The sequence below is a fragment of the Mustela lutreola genome, chromosome 7 (assembly GCF_030435805.1).
Source record: "Mustela lutreola isolate mMusLut2 chromosome 7, mMusLut2.pri, whole genome shotgun sequence".
Classification (NCBI taxonomy): Eukaryota; Metazoa; Chordata; class Mammalia; order Carnivora; family Mustelidae; genus Mustela; species Mustela lutreola.
In genome coordinates this window covers 19,244,546-19,263,733 of record NC_081296.1, presented here as the reverse complement: position 1 = coordinate 19,263,733, position 19,188 = coordinate 19,244,546, and the positions used below count along the sequence as shown (strand labels likewise).

The 19,188-nt window shown below is 35.0% G+C and overlaps 1 protein-coding gene across 1 annotated transcript in view; it reads right to left on the bottom strand.

Annotated features, from left to right (window-relative positions):
- LOC131835660 (myocyte-specific enhancer factor 2A-like) overlaps positions 1-19,188 on the bottom strand; it is a 143,520-nt gene that overhangs the window by 22,066 nt on the left and 102,266 nt on the right. Inside the window, 4 exon segments of the mRNA XM_059180093.1 lie at positions 3,440-3,499; positions 4,191-4,410; positions 6,813-6,824; positions 6,827-6,946. Coding sequence (XP_059036076.1) covers positions 3,440-3,499; positions 4,191-4,410; positions 6,813-6,824; positions 6,827-6,946 — 412 coding nt within the window.

Below are 19,188 nucleotides of genomic sequence, written 5' to 3'. Positions count from 1 at the left end.
GCACACGCTCTCTCTCTCTCAAATAAATAAAATCTTTAAGTTTCTCACTAAGCACTTACAATATTTTAATACTTACTTGAATTTTAAGTTTTAATAGAAATACATGTTTCCTAATCATGATTATTAACACTATTAACACTAAACACATTAGTTACCTAAGATGGGGGGACGAAGGGCATGGGAATGGAACAGAGGTATAAAAGGGATTAATACACAGCAGACTGAGATGCTTTGTATGAAGTAATGACGATGTGCCATGATCCCAGGAGTAGGATTATGTAGCCCTCTAAACATAAAGGTCACGACAGGGAGAGGAGGCTTATAAAAAAAGAAAAATGAATGAAAACAACAACAACAACAACAAAAGAAAATGTATTTTGATGATGACAAAGTCTGAGTTTCAAATTACCAAAGGGAGCACAGAAAAACCAAGCAGCAGAGACAGAGTTTAGATTTACAGTTGCATGGCAGATAAGAAAAAATATTGATAAAAGCTTTTAGGAAGTGTAAAAAGTACAAGAAAAAAAATGGGAATTGAAACACTTGTTTGACAGGAGTTAGAACCGTGTTTACAATATGCCAGAAGGATGAAGAAAAAAAAAGAAGGAAAGTCAAGGGGAAAACACATTAGAAATCTTCGAAGAGTTAAACTTCACGGGGGAGGGGGGAACTAATTTCGGAAATAAACCAAGAGGTACTTACAATTAACATTAAATGAAATAGAAATTCTTGAGTCTAGCCTTAACTAAGCTAGGAAGTAGAAGGCAAAGTAAGATGGGCAGTACTGGGGGAGTACAAGCATATGGGAAGGTTTAACACAAAAAGAGTATGTATATGGGCATGCAAATAACTCAAATGAAGTTTAAATAAACTATAAATATTTGGAAATACACATATAAGTAAAGCAGCCTAATGTATAACTATTAATACTGTTATGAATTTTCCACAATTATGTTAAAAAAGATCCTACATTGGTCTTATATAATATTCCATCCAAAGCACAATTAATATGTGGCAGAATTAGGCATTTAACCTATCACTATGTTTTATAACTTGTCTCAGCAATATGTTTCTTTCTCATCACCTTAAATTAAGTTATTCAATTATCTCTGCAAATCTCTTGAGGCAGAAGCTCCTTACATTTTAATAAAATGAATGGGCTGAATACATACAAGTGTAAATTTTTCTTAGAAGTGTCTGTGTTCAGAAGTCTCCAGGAACACACGATATCTAAATCAGGGAGGAAATTTTTTTTTTTCCCAGATACAATGATGATACAATGATGACAACTATGTTTATCACAGATTAAGAGACCAAGACCACTTAATGTGATGATAATCCAAAGGAATACAGTTATTCTTACAACTCTTTGACATATATGCCATGTTTCTGTAATGTTCAGTTCATATTGTATCTTTGCCGGCACTCGGAGGTTGGGCAGACATATTTAAACATGTTTTTAAACTTGCTAGTCATCTTTGGGATCCTAAAGTATAAAACAAAACAAAACTAACCCAATTTGGCTACAACTGTGACAAAATGTGGATGTTCTACACGTAGCCACCAAAACAAGGCTTTGAAGACAAACTTCTTAATAATCTTTGTAGCTCTAGAAGCAGGCCCACCATTTCTTTGTTATTGCAACCTCTCCAAAAACATTTCATGCTATTATAAAATGTATCAGTCTGCTAATGATCTAACTTTTGGCAAGAATAGATGATACAGAAATCTTCTTAAGAAACTAGCTTGATGTAAAAACTGTATGAAGGCAATTGCATCTTTAGCAAAGAACAGTATCTGAAAGCACTTGAGGAAGCACTCAAGGCCAAGGTATAAAGAACAAAGCAGGGATGTAATTTAAAAATGTTAGGTATTCTTGATCCATTCATCTGTTGATGGACATCTAGGTTCTTTCCATAGTTTGGCTATTGTGGACATTGCTGCTATAAACATTCGGGTGCATGTGCCCCTTTGGATCACTACGTTTGTATCTTTAGGGTAAATACCCAATAGTGCAATTGCTGGGTCATAGGGCAGTTCTATTTTCAACATTTTGAGGAACCTCCATGCTGTTTTCCAGAGTGGCTGCACCAGCTTGCATTCCCACCAACAGTGTAGGAGGGTTCCCCTTTCTCCGCATCCTCGCCAGCATCTGTCATTTCCTGACTTGTTGATTTTAGCCATTCTGACTGGTGTGAGGTGATATCTCATTGTGGTTTTGATTTGTATTTCCCTGATGCCGAGTGATATGGAGCACTTTTTCATGTGTCTGTTGGCCATCTGGATGTCTTCTTTGCAGAAATGTCTGTTCATGTCCTCTGCCCATTTCTTGATTGGATTATTTGTTCTTTGGGTGTTGAGTTTGCTAAGTTCTTTATAGATTCTGGACACTAGTCCTTTATCTGATATGTCGTTTGCAAATATCTTCTCCCATTCTTTCAGTTGTCTTTTGATTTTGTTAACTGTTTCCTTTGCTGTGCAAAAGCTTTTGATCTTGATGAAATCCCAATAGTTCATTTTTTCCCTTGCTTCCCTTGCCTTTGGCGTTGTTCCTAGGAAGATGTTGCTGCAGTTGAGGTCGAAGAGGTTGCTGCCTGTGTTCTCCTCAAGGATTTTGATGGATTCCTTTCGCACATTGAGGTCCTTCATCCATTTTGAGTCTATTTTTGTGTGTGGTGTAAGGAAATGGTCCAATTTCATTTTTCTGCATTTGGCTGTCCAATTTTCCCAACACCATTTATTGAAGAGGCTGTCTTTTTTCCATTGGACATTCTTTCCTGCTTTGTCAAAGATTAGTTGTCCATCAACAGATGAATGGATCAAGAAGATGTGGTATATATACACAATGGAATACTATGCAGTCATCAAAAGAAATGAAATCTTGCCATTTGCGACAACATGGATGGAACTAGAGCGTATCATGCTTAGCGAAATAAGTCAAGCAGAGAAAGACAACTATCATATGATCTCCCTGATATGAAGAAGTGGTGATGCAACATGGGGGCTTAAGTGGGTAGGAGAAGAATAAATGAAACAAGATGGGATTGGGAGGGAGACAAACCATAAGTGACTCTTAATCTCACAAAACAAACTGAGGGTTGCTGGGGGGAGGGGGTTTGGGAGAAGAGGGTGGGATTATGGACATTGGGGAGGGTATGTGCTTTGGTGAGTGCTGTGAAGTGTGTAAACCTGGTGATTCACAGACCTGTACCCCTGGGGATAAAAATATATGTTTATAAAAAATAAAAAATTAAAAAAAAAGTTAGGTATTAGTAAAAACACCCCTCAGAAGAAAATTAAGTCTATGAAGGGACATGTCTGCTCTAGTCATATACCCATTTTTCCCTTATCTGGTATAAGGCCTCATTTGAGGGACAATATTCCCTTTATCTCATATAGGGCAGATGCCTAGAAAGACAAACAGGAGTAATTCATGCACCCACTGGACTGCTTCCGGCTGCATTTGGCACTGTGAGGTCTGAAGTGCTCAACATCCCACCTAAAAATTTTAGAGAGAGAACAGAGAGGGCAGAGAATGAACATGAATTGATTTTCCTTATCTGAATGAAGTAAACTGCACTCCTTTCCTAAAAAGCAAAAATAAAAACTAGCCCTAGACTGAATCTGGCATAACTGTGTAATATGATATAGTTAAATATACATATAAAAGCTCACCTATCAAGCTCTGGATACAAATGCTTTCCTGTATCAATATCAAAAAGTACAAATTCCTAAGAATGGGGTCAGTGCTAACAGTACTATTAAATTTTGGACTTAAAGAAGAGGAAACACTGTATTACAAAGAATAAAGTCATAAATGCTGATTTTTGCTGAATTCATGAACTCTAACTCCAGTCAAGTACATCTACTCTCTTATTTTTGATATGAGTGACTCACACTCAAACTTTAAGTCTTTGCTCATGATACCCTAATTAAATTTTCTGCCTGTCAAAGTATGGTTTCCCCTGAAAAGGAAAGTTATAGATGGCAGATTCTGTATATGGGTCCACTGTACCCAAGAGGATGCCACAGCGCTGCAGTAAATCCTCAAAAATATTCCTTAAAATGGAATCAATTATGTGGCAGTGACTCTCGCACATCATAGAAAATTAAAGGTAGCGAAATAAGAAACTGCTTATGTCAGCAATTCTTTTTCTTAAAGAACCAGCAGAAGAGAGACCACTACACACCTGTACTGCCGGTACTCGGTGGTCTCTGAGGGACTCCAGGGGATACATTTCTGTGCAGCGTGGCTTGAGGTGGAGACAGCATGCTTGAATCTGCTAATGTTGAGCTGGCGGCCAAAGATGGCGACACAAGTGAACTCCCTGGGTTAGTGTAGGACAAAGCGTTAGGGCTGGTCACAGGGACTGTGACAGACATTGAGAAGTTTTGAGGTGGCAAACCAGGCTGTAAATAAAGAACAAGGAAGAGAAAACTGTTAGTTTCATTTTCATCGATATTAAATAAATAACTTACGAATTTTAATTTGGATAAGGTAACTCCACAGTTATTAAAAGTTGAGGACAGGGATAGTTTCTTACTAATCAACTGGTAGATTTAAGTTGCCTTCTTCAGAATTACATTTGAACATGAGTATGTCTGACATAAACTTTTCAATTTCCGTTTTATATATGAATACATATACACTACTATAAAGTGTGTGTGTGTGTGTATATATATATATATATATATATATATATATATATATATTTCAAACTGTCCTAGAAATGAAAATTAGATGTCAGAACCTTATATTAAAGTAGTGTTGTCAGATTTAGACATTACAAAATATATCGTTACCAAGTAAGCATAAAATTAGCACTTTAATAATCCAAACCAGTTTAGTAACATTACATTTCTATTGAGAGATTACAAATTTAACAAAAGGAGAAAATATGTACACAAATTATAAATTTAATACACCAAATGTGGGACATTATAAATCAGCCCTGGTTTAACTGACTGACATTCTTAATGGGCAAAACTTAAAAAAAAAATCAAGTCATATATACAACACAATGCAATCTGAGTGTGATGAAATGCAAAGAAACCATCTAAACAATAAAATTTACCGCTGAAAACCTATGTTTAAATTGTATGAAGATTAAGTTATAATTATAAATGCTATCTTACTTCCCTCCTAAGTATTCCACACCCCCTTAAAATAGTATTTGTCATTTCTTCTTGTATTTCCTTCATAGACCATATACAATATACTTGTTAACCATGAAAATAACAGTTCTCTTTATAAAATCTCCATTATAGAGAAAGAAGAAAGCTTTCTTCTCCCCATATTTTAAAAATGATTGCAAAGAGTGCTAACACTGCTAATTCAAAGTTGGAAGAATATAGTTTATGTTCTTATTCAATAGATTATTTCAGAAAGAAAATTATCATTCATTAACTGACATAAAACAATGGCTACATGACAAAAATTTTTTTTCAAAGGTAAAACAATTTTAGTTACACAATATTTTGCAGTTTAACATTTACTACAAAGTCACCAGCATCCATGTGAGGTCAGAAGGGATTTTATTTTATTTTATGTTTTTAAAGAATAATAACTGTATTAGCACAAAAATACTTCCTTAAATCTATTTTTCATGAGCTTCTTATAGTAAAGGACTCCTTTGAAGAGATAATCCATGATGTATACTTCAAGGCATAGTTTTTAAGAGAATTAACTCTGACAATAAGATAAATATCAGAATCAGAACCAATTTGTTCCCTGAAGCCTGCACTACAGATGCAGCTTTAGAAAATCAGATCCAAAATAGCTGTTTTAAGCAGCTCTTGCCAATGAGCTCCCCATAAGAACTCTTTGAAGAACTATCAAAGAAGGATAACTCAAAAAACTACTGGTTTTCATGATGGATAGATGAATGAGCATAGGAAAATTTTAAACCAAGTATTTGATTTGCAACCAGTTTAAAAACATTGCTTCCTTAAATTAGTATCAAGCCAAGGCTCTCTTCCTCAATACCTACAATAAAAGAAAAGAAAAGTTTGGAGGTATTTTGCCAAATAGTTTTCGGACATTTACAAAGAACCAAAGAGTAAGCTACTACTATTACAGCAACTATACAAAATAATTAAAAATAATCCTGAAACATCAAATTTTGTAATAAATCTAATCACTTTATATTTTATAGTCTCAAGATCTATTAATGTACATGCAATATTTTTTAAGTCATGAGAGGGAAAGGGAAATCTTATATGAACCCTTTATATTTACGATCATGGAAATTTAAGAGCTAGAAGGGACCTTAAAAATTACGTAAGCCAGCTCATTCACTTTACTGATGAAAAAATTGGCATCTGAGAGGGATTTATGTGCCCTGTCCAAATGTATAGGAGACAGTAAGTAGAACTTAGATTAGGATGCCTTCTCTTCACTTCCTTGTTTAAGACACTGAACATGTATTATTATAAGACTCCAACAAATTTATTTTGAAGTTCTGTAAAACAAACAACAACAAAAAAACCCTAACGAAATTTCTTCCCCTTCTACTTATTGGTATCATCACCCTCTGCGAAAATAAACAGGATACGTAGCCAATATCTTCATGCACAAGATAAAAGCACAAACCATACTTTAGTACTCACTGTGATTTTATGATTCCGCATCATATTATCAAATTCCTCATTAATTTTTTTATATTTTTCTTCTGTATGTGGAGTTAGCACATAGGAAGTATCAGGGTCTGGGCTGTCGCACCCTCTGTGTTCCTTCTTGTTCAGAGCCTATATAATGAAGTTAACAAAAAGGATCAACAAATAAAAAGTAGAGGTAAAGTAAAAGTACTTACAGAGCCTCGTTTGGGAAAATAAAATCACTATCTTCATTTAGTTTGCTGAATCTGTCCTCCGAGAGTGGACTGTGCTCAAAGTAATCGTCAGCATCAGGACTCTCACAACCATTCAGGCCTTTCTTTCTTAAAGTCTGAAATACAATTGGAAAATTCACACACAAATGATACTAACTTGCCATGAGTTTTGTAAAATTTATTAAGAGAGCACAGACTGAATGAATTATTACAAGAGCCACTGAAATGATTTTTAAATGATGACAAATGTACTCTAATCCTCCAAATAAGGTAAACCTTAGGTATAAGCAAAATTAATGCTCCCAGTGCACATTAAGAAAAAAAGGAATGTTAATTTGTTTGGATTCTTTCTTCCCAAACTTCCTAGAGAATACTAAATTACTCACGGCTCTGACATTTACAATCTGAATCTGATTACAGCCTGATCAACACATCTGATAGGGCCAATGAGCGTGCAAACTGACACAGAAATGTATCAAAATGATGCTCTGAGAAGCTATCATAGTACCTTTACAAAATGAACATTTCAGCAACTTCATCTACTGAAACTGCTTTCCACTTGAGTTTATCCTAGCCACCAGAAAGAATTAGCATCCTATCTCAGTAACCTCATTCCTAATTTGTTCTTAAATACTATCATTTTCCTACAAAACTTAGAGGCAAAAAACTCAAATACTTATTTACATATGACAGCTATGACTCTTTTCTATGTAGAATATACATATTATTAGTGACTTTATTAGTGACACTGAACATCTATTGGTGTAAGATTGCAACAAATTTATTTTGAAGTTCTATAAAACAACAAAAAAAACACCCCACTAATGAAATTTTCCCCCTTCTACTTACTTTTAAAGTTTGTAATAATATGTTAAACAGCATGTATCTTTTACACCCTTGGCTACCTCTTCCTACAGAGCTCCTTCAGGGTTGACCTAATCTGCTGAACTGACTTTCTGGAAAACTTTGTGTTATGAAAGTATCTCCTAGACAATATGTTCACTTTTCCTTCTTATTTTGAGGTAAAAATATAATGAACAATTTGTTTTCTGATTTTTAATTTTTTTCACTAAAATCACCATGAAATGACTTGTCCAATATTTAAAAGAGTAGCTTTAGAACCAAGGGCTTGACAATCTGTGGAATACTAATTTATTTCCAGAATGTCTAAATTTTTAAAAACCCCAATGGGTGTTTTTTAAAAGTAGAATTACAGAGTTCAACATTTTAAATAGCTTTGAGACTGGCTGATTTTCTAATCAACCACTGTGAAGTTTTGGGAAGTTAAAATTTTCCAAGTAAACTAATGAAGTTTATTTAATTGGGAAACAAAGTTTGATCAATAAATTAGTACTATGTTTGCTAATTTATTCTTTAATGATTATTTAAATTAGATTTAAGATGCACTTAATTAATTCATAGTAATCTTGATATCCTTTAAAATATAATTTACAATTATGAATGCTTATTTCATAAGCACTGAAAGAATGTAAACACACAACAGGTTAAGATAGGAAATTTTTTTCTTAGTTTCTCTGAAGTCAAATTATTTTAAAATCACTTTAGTCAATTTGATTTTTTTCATGCTTACAGAATCATAAAAAATCCTAAGTGCTGATAACGTTAACTTCTCCAATTACTTAGCATGCACTAGGAATCCCACGTATAGTCTCTGAAACCCCCACCATAACACAATCACTAAACATAAGCATAGAGCAAACACTACCTGTACTTCCCCAACACTGGCCCCATGGCTCTACGTTCTATGGATATAACTAATCACATGAACTTTTATGTGTACTTAGCCATAAAAGGTCCTGTTATTTAGAACTAAGGGATGGAGACATGTATTCTCCCCCGCTCACTGTAGCAAGTTCTGCTTGCCAAAGCTCTGCAAGTTGCTATCAGCAATGAAGATGTTAACACTCAGAATATTGGAACACAATGAACTCTTATAACCTACACAGCCCTAGAAACAAAACAAATATAGTAAGTGCCTACACAGATTTCATCATGAACTTGTTGACTTATTCTAGCCTGAAATCTCCAGATATTTTCCCATCATATTCACACATCTTAAGACTAGGAAATTCAGTCATGCTTTCACTAATAGCGACCACCAACTATGTGCCTCTTTGAAGCCCTTTCAAATTACTGAAGAAAAAGAATAAGGCCTTTTAAAGTAATTACACAGAAGTTTTATTCTACAACAACAGGGTTAACCCTACTTGCACTCATAAAGAATAGTGTTCTGGTATCTCCAGCTCTGCAAGCCTTCACTTCAGATGGGGTTCCTGTCATTGTGAGGGAATTCAAGAGGCTCTATCAGCTCTGGAGATAACAAGCTCGTGTACCTCTACTGGATACCCAACTTGCGTCTTCTTATCACCAGAACACGAAGAGTTGTTGTGAGGACCCAACTACCATAAAAAGACTTTTTCTGTCTTCTTTATCATTACCACATAGCTTAATAGTAAAAATCTCTCCTGTGTCACAGGTACTAACACATGGAATGCTGTCATCTATTAACAAGCCTAGGTGAGGCATATAAGAAACAGGCTAGCTTCAATTTTTTCACGTGCTTCAGGTCAGCCACAATAAAAACACTTGGTCAACGAAGAAAACAGTCTGAAATGCTACCATTTTGAGGAATCTGTTGTTGTGTATTCCTTAAGAGTACTAGCACAGTGCACAGTCTATGGCTATTACAGATAATTATTATGGTCCATTCTGAAGTAAATAGTACTTCGTAAAAAGTACTTTGCTATTGTACATCAACTGACAGTTTTCAGTGACATTATGGCAAACTCACAGGGAAAGTTCAGTTGTGCCAAAATAATTTCAAGTTTCACGGGTATGTATCATGTAAGTTGACTGAAGTTGCTTTTCTTAAATAATTAAGTTATTAATTTAAGCTAACTTGATACAACCTGTTAGGTGTTCTTTTGTACCAGTGTTCTAAACATGTCTAATGATTCCAACTACAAAGATTACTTAAATGAAATCCTAAAATGAATACCCATATAATTTTCATCAGTGCGTTTCTATAAAAGAAATTTTATTTTTGGAGGATTAGCTAAACACCTTTAAAAAACAAACATTTCTACTCCTCACAATAGATGTAAACAACATTATGATTTTAATGGCACTTCTTCTTATATTTTGGGCCAATTCGGTCAGGTACTTTCTGCATACTTGAACATACATTATAAAATGCAGATTTTAAATAATCAACATCCTTAGCTAATATTTACCTTAAGTATTAGTTATCTAAGGACAGATTCTGAAAGCTTTTTAAATAGATCAAAAAAAAAAAAAACCCTCCTAAGTGTCTTTATGGAAAACTATGTATTGTTTAGGGCACATCCTTCCATGTCATCCGATTCTATGGGGTTTGTGCCTTTGAGCTATTTAACAACTCCGTAGAGATAGAAGTTAATTTGTTAAAACTGGTAATAATGGAAATTAATGTTTGTAGACATGCAAATAAATTCTGTCTGATGGTGGTTCAATTGACTTCTGTCACTACTGTGGAAGAGGTCAGGTCTTTTACTTTTTTGCACCTATGAAGAAAATTTATTTTGCCTTCTTGATGGGCTTATGTATTTGTCTAATCTTAGGATTTATCTATTAACCACTTGTCATTTTTTCCAGTTTCCTCAGTCATTAATGAGTTAAAATCTTTTTTTTTTTTTTTAAAGAGTGTGTGTGAGTGGGGAAGAGGAGTAGAGGGACAGAATTCTCAAGTGGTCTCTGCACTGAATGCGGAGGCCAATGCAGGGTGATCGCAGGACCCCCACGATCTCGACGTGAACCCAAACCAAGAACTGGATGCTTAACGGACTGAGCACTCAGGTGCCCACAAGTTAAAGTCTTCGATTCATGTTCATTTTAGATTTGAGAGTCATGATTTTACTTTTGAAGAGTACTGTTTAACAGTAGTATAAAACTACCCTTGACTTATGATTCACAGTAAATGTAAACTCAAGGGAGCTTCCCAGTAATTCTTGTTAGGATTTAGTATGTACTAAGCATACTTAGTTTTTTAAAAGAAAAAACTAATGTGCTGCTAAATTTTTTGAAAATATTTGGTTACCTGATTAGTGATTTGTGTTAATTTATTATAGTATCAAAAATTAAGGAGAGATGATCAGAGAAGGATTGTAACCTTTCAGTATTCTTCTTCAAGAAATAAAAGAGTGATCCTTAATTCTTGTGGTAATTCATAAATTAAATGCTATTCCTATCACAGTATTAAGAGTACAACAGTCTAAAACCACAAACCCACCCCCTTTATATCTCCTGAGGCAGGGTTCCTCTCTATCTGAAGCAAGTGAGTTCTAAGGTGAAATTTGAGCTGCTAGAAGACTGGGTGGTGTTTTACCTAAACGAATTTCCAAGGGAGGGGCACCTGGGTGGCTCAGTTGGTTAAGCGTCTGCCTTCGGCTCAAGTCATGATCCCAGTGTCCTGGGTCAAGCCCTGCATTGGGCTCCTTGTTCAGCAGAGAGCCTGCTTCTCCCCCTCTTGCTCTACCTGAGGCTTCCCCTGCTTGTGCTCTCTCAAATAAACAAATAAAAATCTTAAAACAAAAAAACAAAAAACAAAAAACAAAACTTCCAAGGGACAAGGGATCCCTATATCACATCCACAGTTTCTGAGCTGGAAATGCCCAAATTAAACTTAAAAGAGGTGGGTTTTTTTTTTTTTTTTTTTGTATTAATTAAATGAGTTTTAACTAAATGAAGAGGAACTTAAAAACTTCTATTGATTAAAGACCCTACCAATAGGAAGGCTCTGAAATTTAAAACATTTCCATCAATTTAAGGAAAAAACAATGAAAATTATATCCTGGCTAGAACTTTCATTCAGGTTTATCTACCTTTGTTCTTTGACAAAGCTATATTACAACTCTGTAGGGATGGATGTTAATTAACTTGCAGAAAATGAATAATAACTGCAAATAACTCCTGTTCATAGAAATTGTTTCCTGTGGGATGTCACTGATTATCACCTTGTGGATACTGACCCATTTTCTTGCATTTGTAAACTCACTTCAGCATTCTTTAACCACTATTACATGGTATTTTGAGTTCTTTGAACTGGCTGTAACATCTTACTGGTGTACTCATTCGTTAAATAAAATCTTTGATGCCTGTTCATTCTATAGTTGTAAGAGTAATGATTATGCTTTCTTTCACACCTAACCTAACATTTGGAAGACCTATAGTCTCAACTGCCTGTTGCACATTTTCATTTGGATATCTGGCTACTCTATTTCAATGGAACTCACTACCTCTCATTAAACAGATCCCCTCTTCAGACTTACCCTTCTCTAGTCAACACAGAAAGCAATCTTGCTGTGCATGCTTTGTTTTCTCCCCCACAATTCACAGGGAACACCAAGTTTTATAGATTATAGTTATTTCCACTGCCACCATATTCAACACAGGCCTGTGCTGCTTTATATCTAGATGCTTAGAATATACCCTTGTACTTTTTCTACTCTCTTTTCTAATCTGTCCCATAACTTGTTAGAGATTCGGGTCTCCTCAATACCACTTTGTATTGATCACACCTGTTTTAAATCTTTGATGCTTCTCTAGAATCTAAAGCAGCAGTCTCTAAGACTTAGATTAGCTACCCCATCCAGACACATATTTTATGCACAGCCCCCAAAATATGCATACATTTTGCAATTTATAGGCATAAATTAATCTTTTTAATATTAATAAGCACATTTTAGAGTAAAATAGAATTTCTAATATTTTCTTCCTAAACCGCAAGAGACTGTTTTACATATTTTACATCCCTCTTTGGAAATAACAGATACAGAATACAGAACCAAAATTCCTTAGCCTAACTGCAAGTCACCAACAGCCTAGCTCCTACTTACCGGCTCACTTGTTTAAAACCCTGCCCTCTTTTCTGTAGGATTGTTTTATAGCTCACTATGGCCTGTGGCCTTGTTTGAACCCCATCTTCCATGAAACTTTTCCCCTACTACTTCCCTACAATAAAATTCCAAGAGCACTTATTCAATAGAACATTCATTTATTTATACTACCTTGTATTTACCTATCTAATGTACCCTCAACTAATACGTGAACTTTCAAGTCAAAGACTGAAGTCTAGACTGCTTTACATTTTTCTGAATCTAGACAAACAAGGCGGTAGATAAGCATAAAATATTTATTTATTAATACTTACAAGATAAAAAAAAAGGCAAAGAACGAGATCAGGATGCTATGACAAGTTACTTTAGAAGTCTTCTAAAACACAAAGTTATGAATTTGTAAAAATACATAATAAACTAAAAATATTAGTTTGTACCCGATGGATCCACAGAAATTGTTATATTTGGCTACTTTTGAACTATGAGAAAAAATATAATTTCATAGGTATAATTTCTTAAATTCATACATGTATTTAACTTTTATATTCTGAAAGCTGCTGGGAGATGCCCCAGTGGGCTTTTGGATAGTAAAGAATAGAACTGGTAGTGCAAGAGGACATCTCTTACACTGTGTGTGTATAGTCTTTACCAAACAAAGGTTTTGATTCTGGATCTTATTTTGAGCCCAGCAGGTTGGAATACAAACTTGGTAACCTGAAAAACAAAATTCATACTTTTCTAGAGTAGAAAAATTCATACCATCTATAGAGAACCAATCCAGTTTTTAAAAAAATCTTATTAGTACTAAGATAGAGGTCCCACAGCTCACCAACCCTTTTCTCCCACTGAGACAAAAGACAGTAAGATAAATAAAGCTTTTTTTAAATTTGGAAATTATACTCTGATTATAAAAATGGTTAACTGGAAAAGTACCCAGAACATCAATTATTTTTACATAAAGCCTTTGCCAGAGTCATCCAGCAAATCAGGGTTGGTGGCAGAGATGACACACCATGCAGACCCTGAGATGGAGCTCCTGGTGTCAAGCCTTTAGAACACCTGGTATTCCTTCCTGCCTTGGGTGCCACGTGACTGTATTCTCTCAATAAATTCTCCTTTAGGGGTATCTGGGTGGCGCAGTCAATTAAACATCTGCCTTTGACTCAGGTCATGGTCTCGAGGTCCTAGGATCGAGCCCTGAAGCAGGCTCTCTGCTCAACAGGGAGCCTTCTTCTCCCTCTCCTTCGGCCCCTCTTCCCTGCTTGTGCTCTCTCTTTCAAATAAATACAATCTTTTTTAAAAAAATGATAAATTCTTCTTTAGCTTGAGTTACTTTAAATGGATTTCTAGTTCTTAGAATCAAAGAACCTTGATGAAAAAAACTATCATAATCCTTTAGGTCATATATTAGTGGTCTCTTATCTAAGTCCTATAATTCCCAAAACAAGTCTGGCTAGTGCCCCCACTACTCTGAGCTCAGAAAGGATCCCAAACCTGGAAGTAAGATGCCTGAGCAGTACTTACTGTTTCTAGCCAAAGATAATTGATTCAAATAATGGTACAAATACCAACAAAGATCCTTAAAGTGCTGTATTGTTCTACTTACAAAGCATCACTGACCCTATCTCTCAAGTTCAAGGAAGCATATACAGAATTCTGGGTATATAGCACAGCTTGGCAGGTCCTATACTTCATTTTCTAGCCTATATTATTAAATCTGCTAGTGACAGTGGAGATGGAAAGGATAAGGAAATGGTGGAAAGGAGACAGGGAAAAGAAACTCAAGGCAAAAACAATGCTGTTTACTTTTTTCCCTAAGTATATCCAAGTTTTCTTTTATACAATAAACTTTAAAAAGCAAACATATTTCAAAATGGGTTGTATACAAAAGGTGGTCAATTTTAAACAGCCTTTTTTTTTTTTAGCTTACATGCTCTTATCCCCAAAAAACAATGTATTTAAAATTTTAGATACGCTTATTCTCCATGGAAATTACATATATGCATGTGTGTATATAGAGATATTATATAAATACATATACATACAATCATGTTACCATAATATTTTGTTTTTTAATAAAGAAATCTAGTACTCATGATATTTTTCACTGTAAATAAGTTTAAATATTTAAACTCCAGGAATTCTGAAATAAGAACTGATAAAAATCCCGACAGGCAGGGTGAGGGATGCCTGGGTGGCTCAGTCAGTTAAACGGCTGCCTTCGGCTCAGGTCATCATCCCAGCGTTCTGGGATCGAGTCCCACATCAACGCTCCTTGCTCAGTAGGGAGCCTGCTTCTCCCTCTGCCTGCCACTCTGTCTGCCTGTGCTCACTCGCTTGCTCGCTTTCTGACAAGTAAATAAATAAAATCTTAAAAAAAAAAAATCACAGGGGGCTGGCATTTTCTGAAATTTTGAGTTATGCTACAAAGTTTTAGACTCAGGAGTCTATACTGTCTGAGTGTTTACCAGAGCCCACACCTGACAAGACTGTGTTTTTAACAACTGCCTACAAAGAACTGAAATGTTCTTTAATGTATGCTCAATTCTGCCACTGCCAAATTCCATTACAAGCTAATAGAATCACAGTACTCAGAAGCAAAACTATGGAACTAAAAGTACTCAATAGGTATATATGCATTATTTTTTAAATGCACAAGGAGCTAATTAATCAATCTATAATATCACCACCCATCCTGAATCTCATTTATGTCAAGCACCTGAGCAGTAAATGCTCTGTAAATACTGGATGAATGGATAATCAGATCTAGCACAAGATATGACTACTTGTAAAATAAAGGAATAACGTGTCTTAAGTTTCAAGGAACTCAAACCAAATAGGGTTATTTTAAATAGGCAAAGTTCTCCTTTTCCTCATATTTAATAACTGTTGCTAATTAAAGACACTTCATATTCTTCCTAAACACTCTGAAAATTCATAAAAACATTTAATTTTTTAAAACTGAAAAATTCACAAAGAAAGGCCATCAAAATTTATTAAATTCAACAATTATAAAATGACTACTAGTAATCAAACCAAATCAAAACACAGACTAGAACTGGAACCTATATATCTCCCTCAATCACACACCTCTCCTCTCTGCCCTCTCCAGGAAAGACCACCCAACCTCTGTGATGACGAAGCTTTCTGGTTTACCACATGTATGCGTACCTGTAACTATATCCTTCGGCTTACTTTTAAATATTATGTGAATGAAGTATATGCAATGCATTATTCTGTCTCGCCTCTTTTATCATACATTATGTTTATTAGATTCATCCTTAGGGTTGCATACAGATCTAGTTTGTTCATTTTCACTGAATATTGTATCTCATTGTATAGGGGAAAAACTTTATTCATTCTACTGCAGATATTGGAATTGTTTCAGTTTTTTGGCCATTATTGAAATGAAAATGGTGCTATGAACATTTTTGTAAACATAACCTACCCCATATCTACGCACACTTCTCTAGAGTATATTCTTGGGAATGGAACTGCTAAGTTCATAAAATATGTGGCTCTTATCTGTCTTATACTAGATAATGTCAAAACATTTTTTAAAGTACTTTTTATCTTTGAACAACACAGGTTTAAACTGTGCAGACCTACCCAGATATCTTTCCCAATAAATACAGTATAATACAGTAAATGTATTTTTTCTTCCTTCAAGTTTTCTTTTTTTTTTTTTTTTTCCTTCAAGTTTTCTTAATAACATCTTCTCTTCTCCAGCTGGCTTTACTGTCAGGATACAGTATGTAACACATATAACTTGAAAAATGTGTGTTAACTGACTATGTTACTGGTAAGGCTTCTGGTAAGCAGCCAAGTTTAGGGGGAGTCAAAAGTCAAACATGGATTTTCAACTGCACAGGGTGCTGTTTTCCCAACTGTGGAGCTGTTCAAGGGTCAACTATAATTGTATCGAAGTACATTTCTACCTGAAATGAGAAGTTGTTTTGCATTTCCCTGATTACTAAGGAAATGAAGCACTTTCATACCTATTGGCTCTCTGAATTTTTTTTCTAAGTGTCTGGTCAAGTACTTTCCAAATTTTCAATTGGGTTGTTTATCTTTTTCTTATTTATTGTCATTTTTAAAATTTGAAATCAACATAAGTCCTTTACTAATTTTATGCATTATAAAAATATTTTTCCATTCTGTGGTTAAAAAAAAAAAAACTGCCTTCAGATAAAAACAGGTTCTTAATTTTAACAAAGTCAAATTTACCAATTTTTCCTTTATAGTTTTTATGTCTTCAATAAATCCTTCCCTACCTCAAAATCACGAAAATAATCTCCTATATCTTCTAAAAGCTTTCAATTTTGCCTTCTGCATTTAAGTCTATAATCTTCCTGGAGATAGATTTTATGTAAGATATGAGGTAGACTCCCTTCATAGTTTCCTATGTATCTAATTGTCCCAGCACTATTAAATAATTTTTTTCTTTCCCCTATGATTATAGATACCCCCATTTATGCACACATGGTTCAGTTTCTAAGCTATTACTTCACTGCTATGTTTGGAAATCAGTATTTGTGCATTGTCATAGTATCTCCATTACTACAGCTTTAAAATTAGTCACAATATATTGGAGAGCAAACCCTCTCACACTGTTATTCTTCAGGATGTCTTCTTTCCCCCCTCATTTTCCCTTTATTTCAGAATCAGTTGTTGAATTCTTTTGACTGGCATTTCCTTGACTCTATAAAGATTATTATTTATTTATTTATTTATTTATTTGGTTGGTTGGTTTTTTGGTGGCAGAGATATATACCTATTGAGAGTTCCATTCCACAATGATGGGATAACTCTGTTAAATCAACCCTACATTCCTGTGAGCAATCCAATGTAGTCATGATACACTGTCCCTTTTATATACTGCTGGATTTAATTTCTGTTTTAGCATAAGTAACATGAGATGCTTTAATGAACAAAACACTCTCAGTGGTTTAACACAATGAAGTTTCCTATTCATAAAAAGCCATATGAGGATGTTTCTTATCTCAGAGGCTTGCATGAGATTATTCAGAGCCCAGATTCATTTATCTTGTGTTTCCATGCATAAGACCTCAAGAGTGCCCATCTGGATTCTCTGCACCTGGCAGGCAAACAGGGAAGAGACAGTATGAAGATCATGTGGGAGGTATTTGACAGATCAGCCCTGGAACCAGCATGTGTCACTTCTACTCAAATTCCATTGGCCAATTAGTCACATGGCTACTCCCAAAGGGAGGCTGACAGAGTCTATATGCATGCCCAAGGAGTACAGAAAATGGATCAAAGTGAAAACAAGTTAAGTGTCTCCACTAAAAAAGATGTGAACTCAAAGGAGTGGACTAATATTTTGTTTAGGAGTTCTGCATTTATGTTCAGTGGGGCTAACTTCTGATTTTTCTTCTTCGAACTCTCCTTGCTGGTTTTGCTATCAAAGTTGGGCTAGCGCATAGAATGGAGAAAAGAGTGTTTCTTCTTTTTCTGTTCTCTGAAAGAGTTTAGAAATACTGGCATTATTTCTTCCTTAAAAAATCTGTTAGTCCTTGCTTATGAAGCCATCTGGACTTGGAGATCTTCTGTGGTAAACTTCACAATTAAGACTATTCAGGTTGTCTATAGTTTCATGATTCCATTTTGTTAAGTTTTATTTTTCTGAAAATTTGTCCACTGAGTCAAAATATTTGAGGCACAACAGGATCCTGAGATTTTACATACACAAAAAAAGTATACTAAGATAGCTGATGAAAAACAAATTAAATGGTACCATTGCAACCTAGTTTAACCTCCTATCTTTACAAAGGAGAATATGAAGCTTAGGAGAGACCCAAGTACTCCGCCTTCAACCCTACCACATCACACAGCTCTTAAGTAGCAGAACTAGGACTAGAATCTAAATCTTCTGATGTCCAATTCAGTGCTTTTTCCACCACACTGTACTAGTTCAGCTGGTTCAACAGACTGCATTAATCAGCCAATAAATGAAAGGGAGAACACAGAGAGGCTTGGGATCAGGAAACACTTCAACCTTGGGAAGACAGCACATTCCTTTTGCATATAGCTATAGGCAATGCCTTCTGGCTCCTTCTCCAGTTCCTCCATAATCTTATTCCTATCTTCCTCAGTAAGAAGTGTGTCGTGTTCAAAATATGGCTTCTTTGAATTTTAAAAGTTCTATGATACTCCTAGGTTTGAGTGTAAAGATCCCAATAAATGGCAATGATACTTCTTCCCTTAACCCTGAGCAAAACCAAAAGTTTGAGGGGGCCCTTAACTCACAGAAACCAGATATTGGGCATCAGCCTATCAACAGGGGAAAATGTAATTCTGTTGCAAATCTTCACACATAAATATTTTAATAAACTTGGTTCTCAGTGCACCATGAAGTCAGGAAAGTGTATCTTCAAAAGCCTTGGCTATTGGTTTTCACCATCCCTTCTTAGTGTGTGTGTGTGTGTTTTAATTGTATGAAT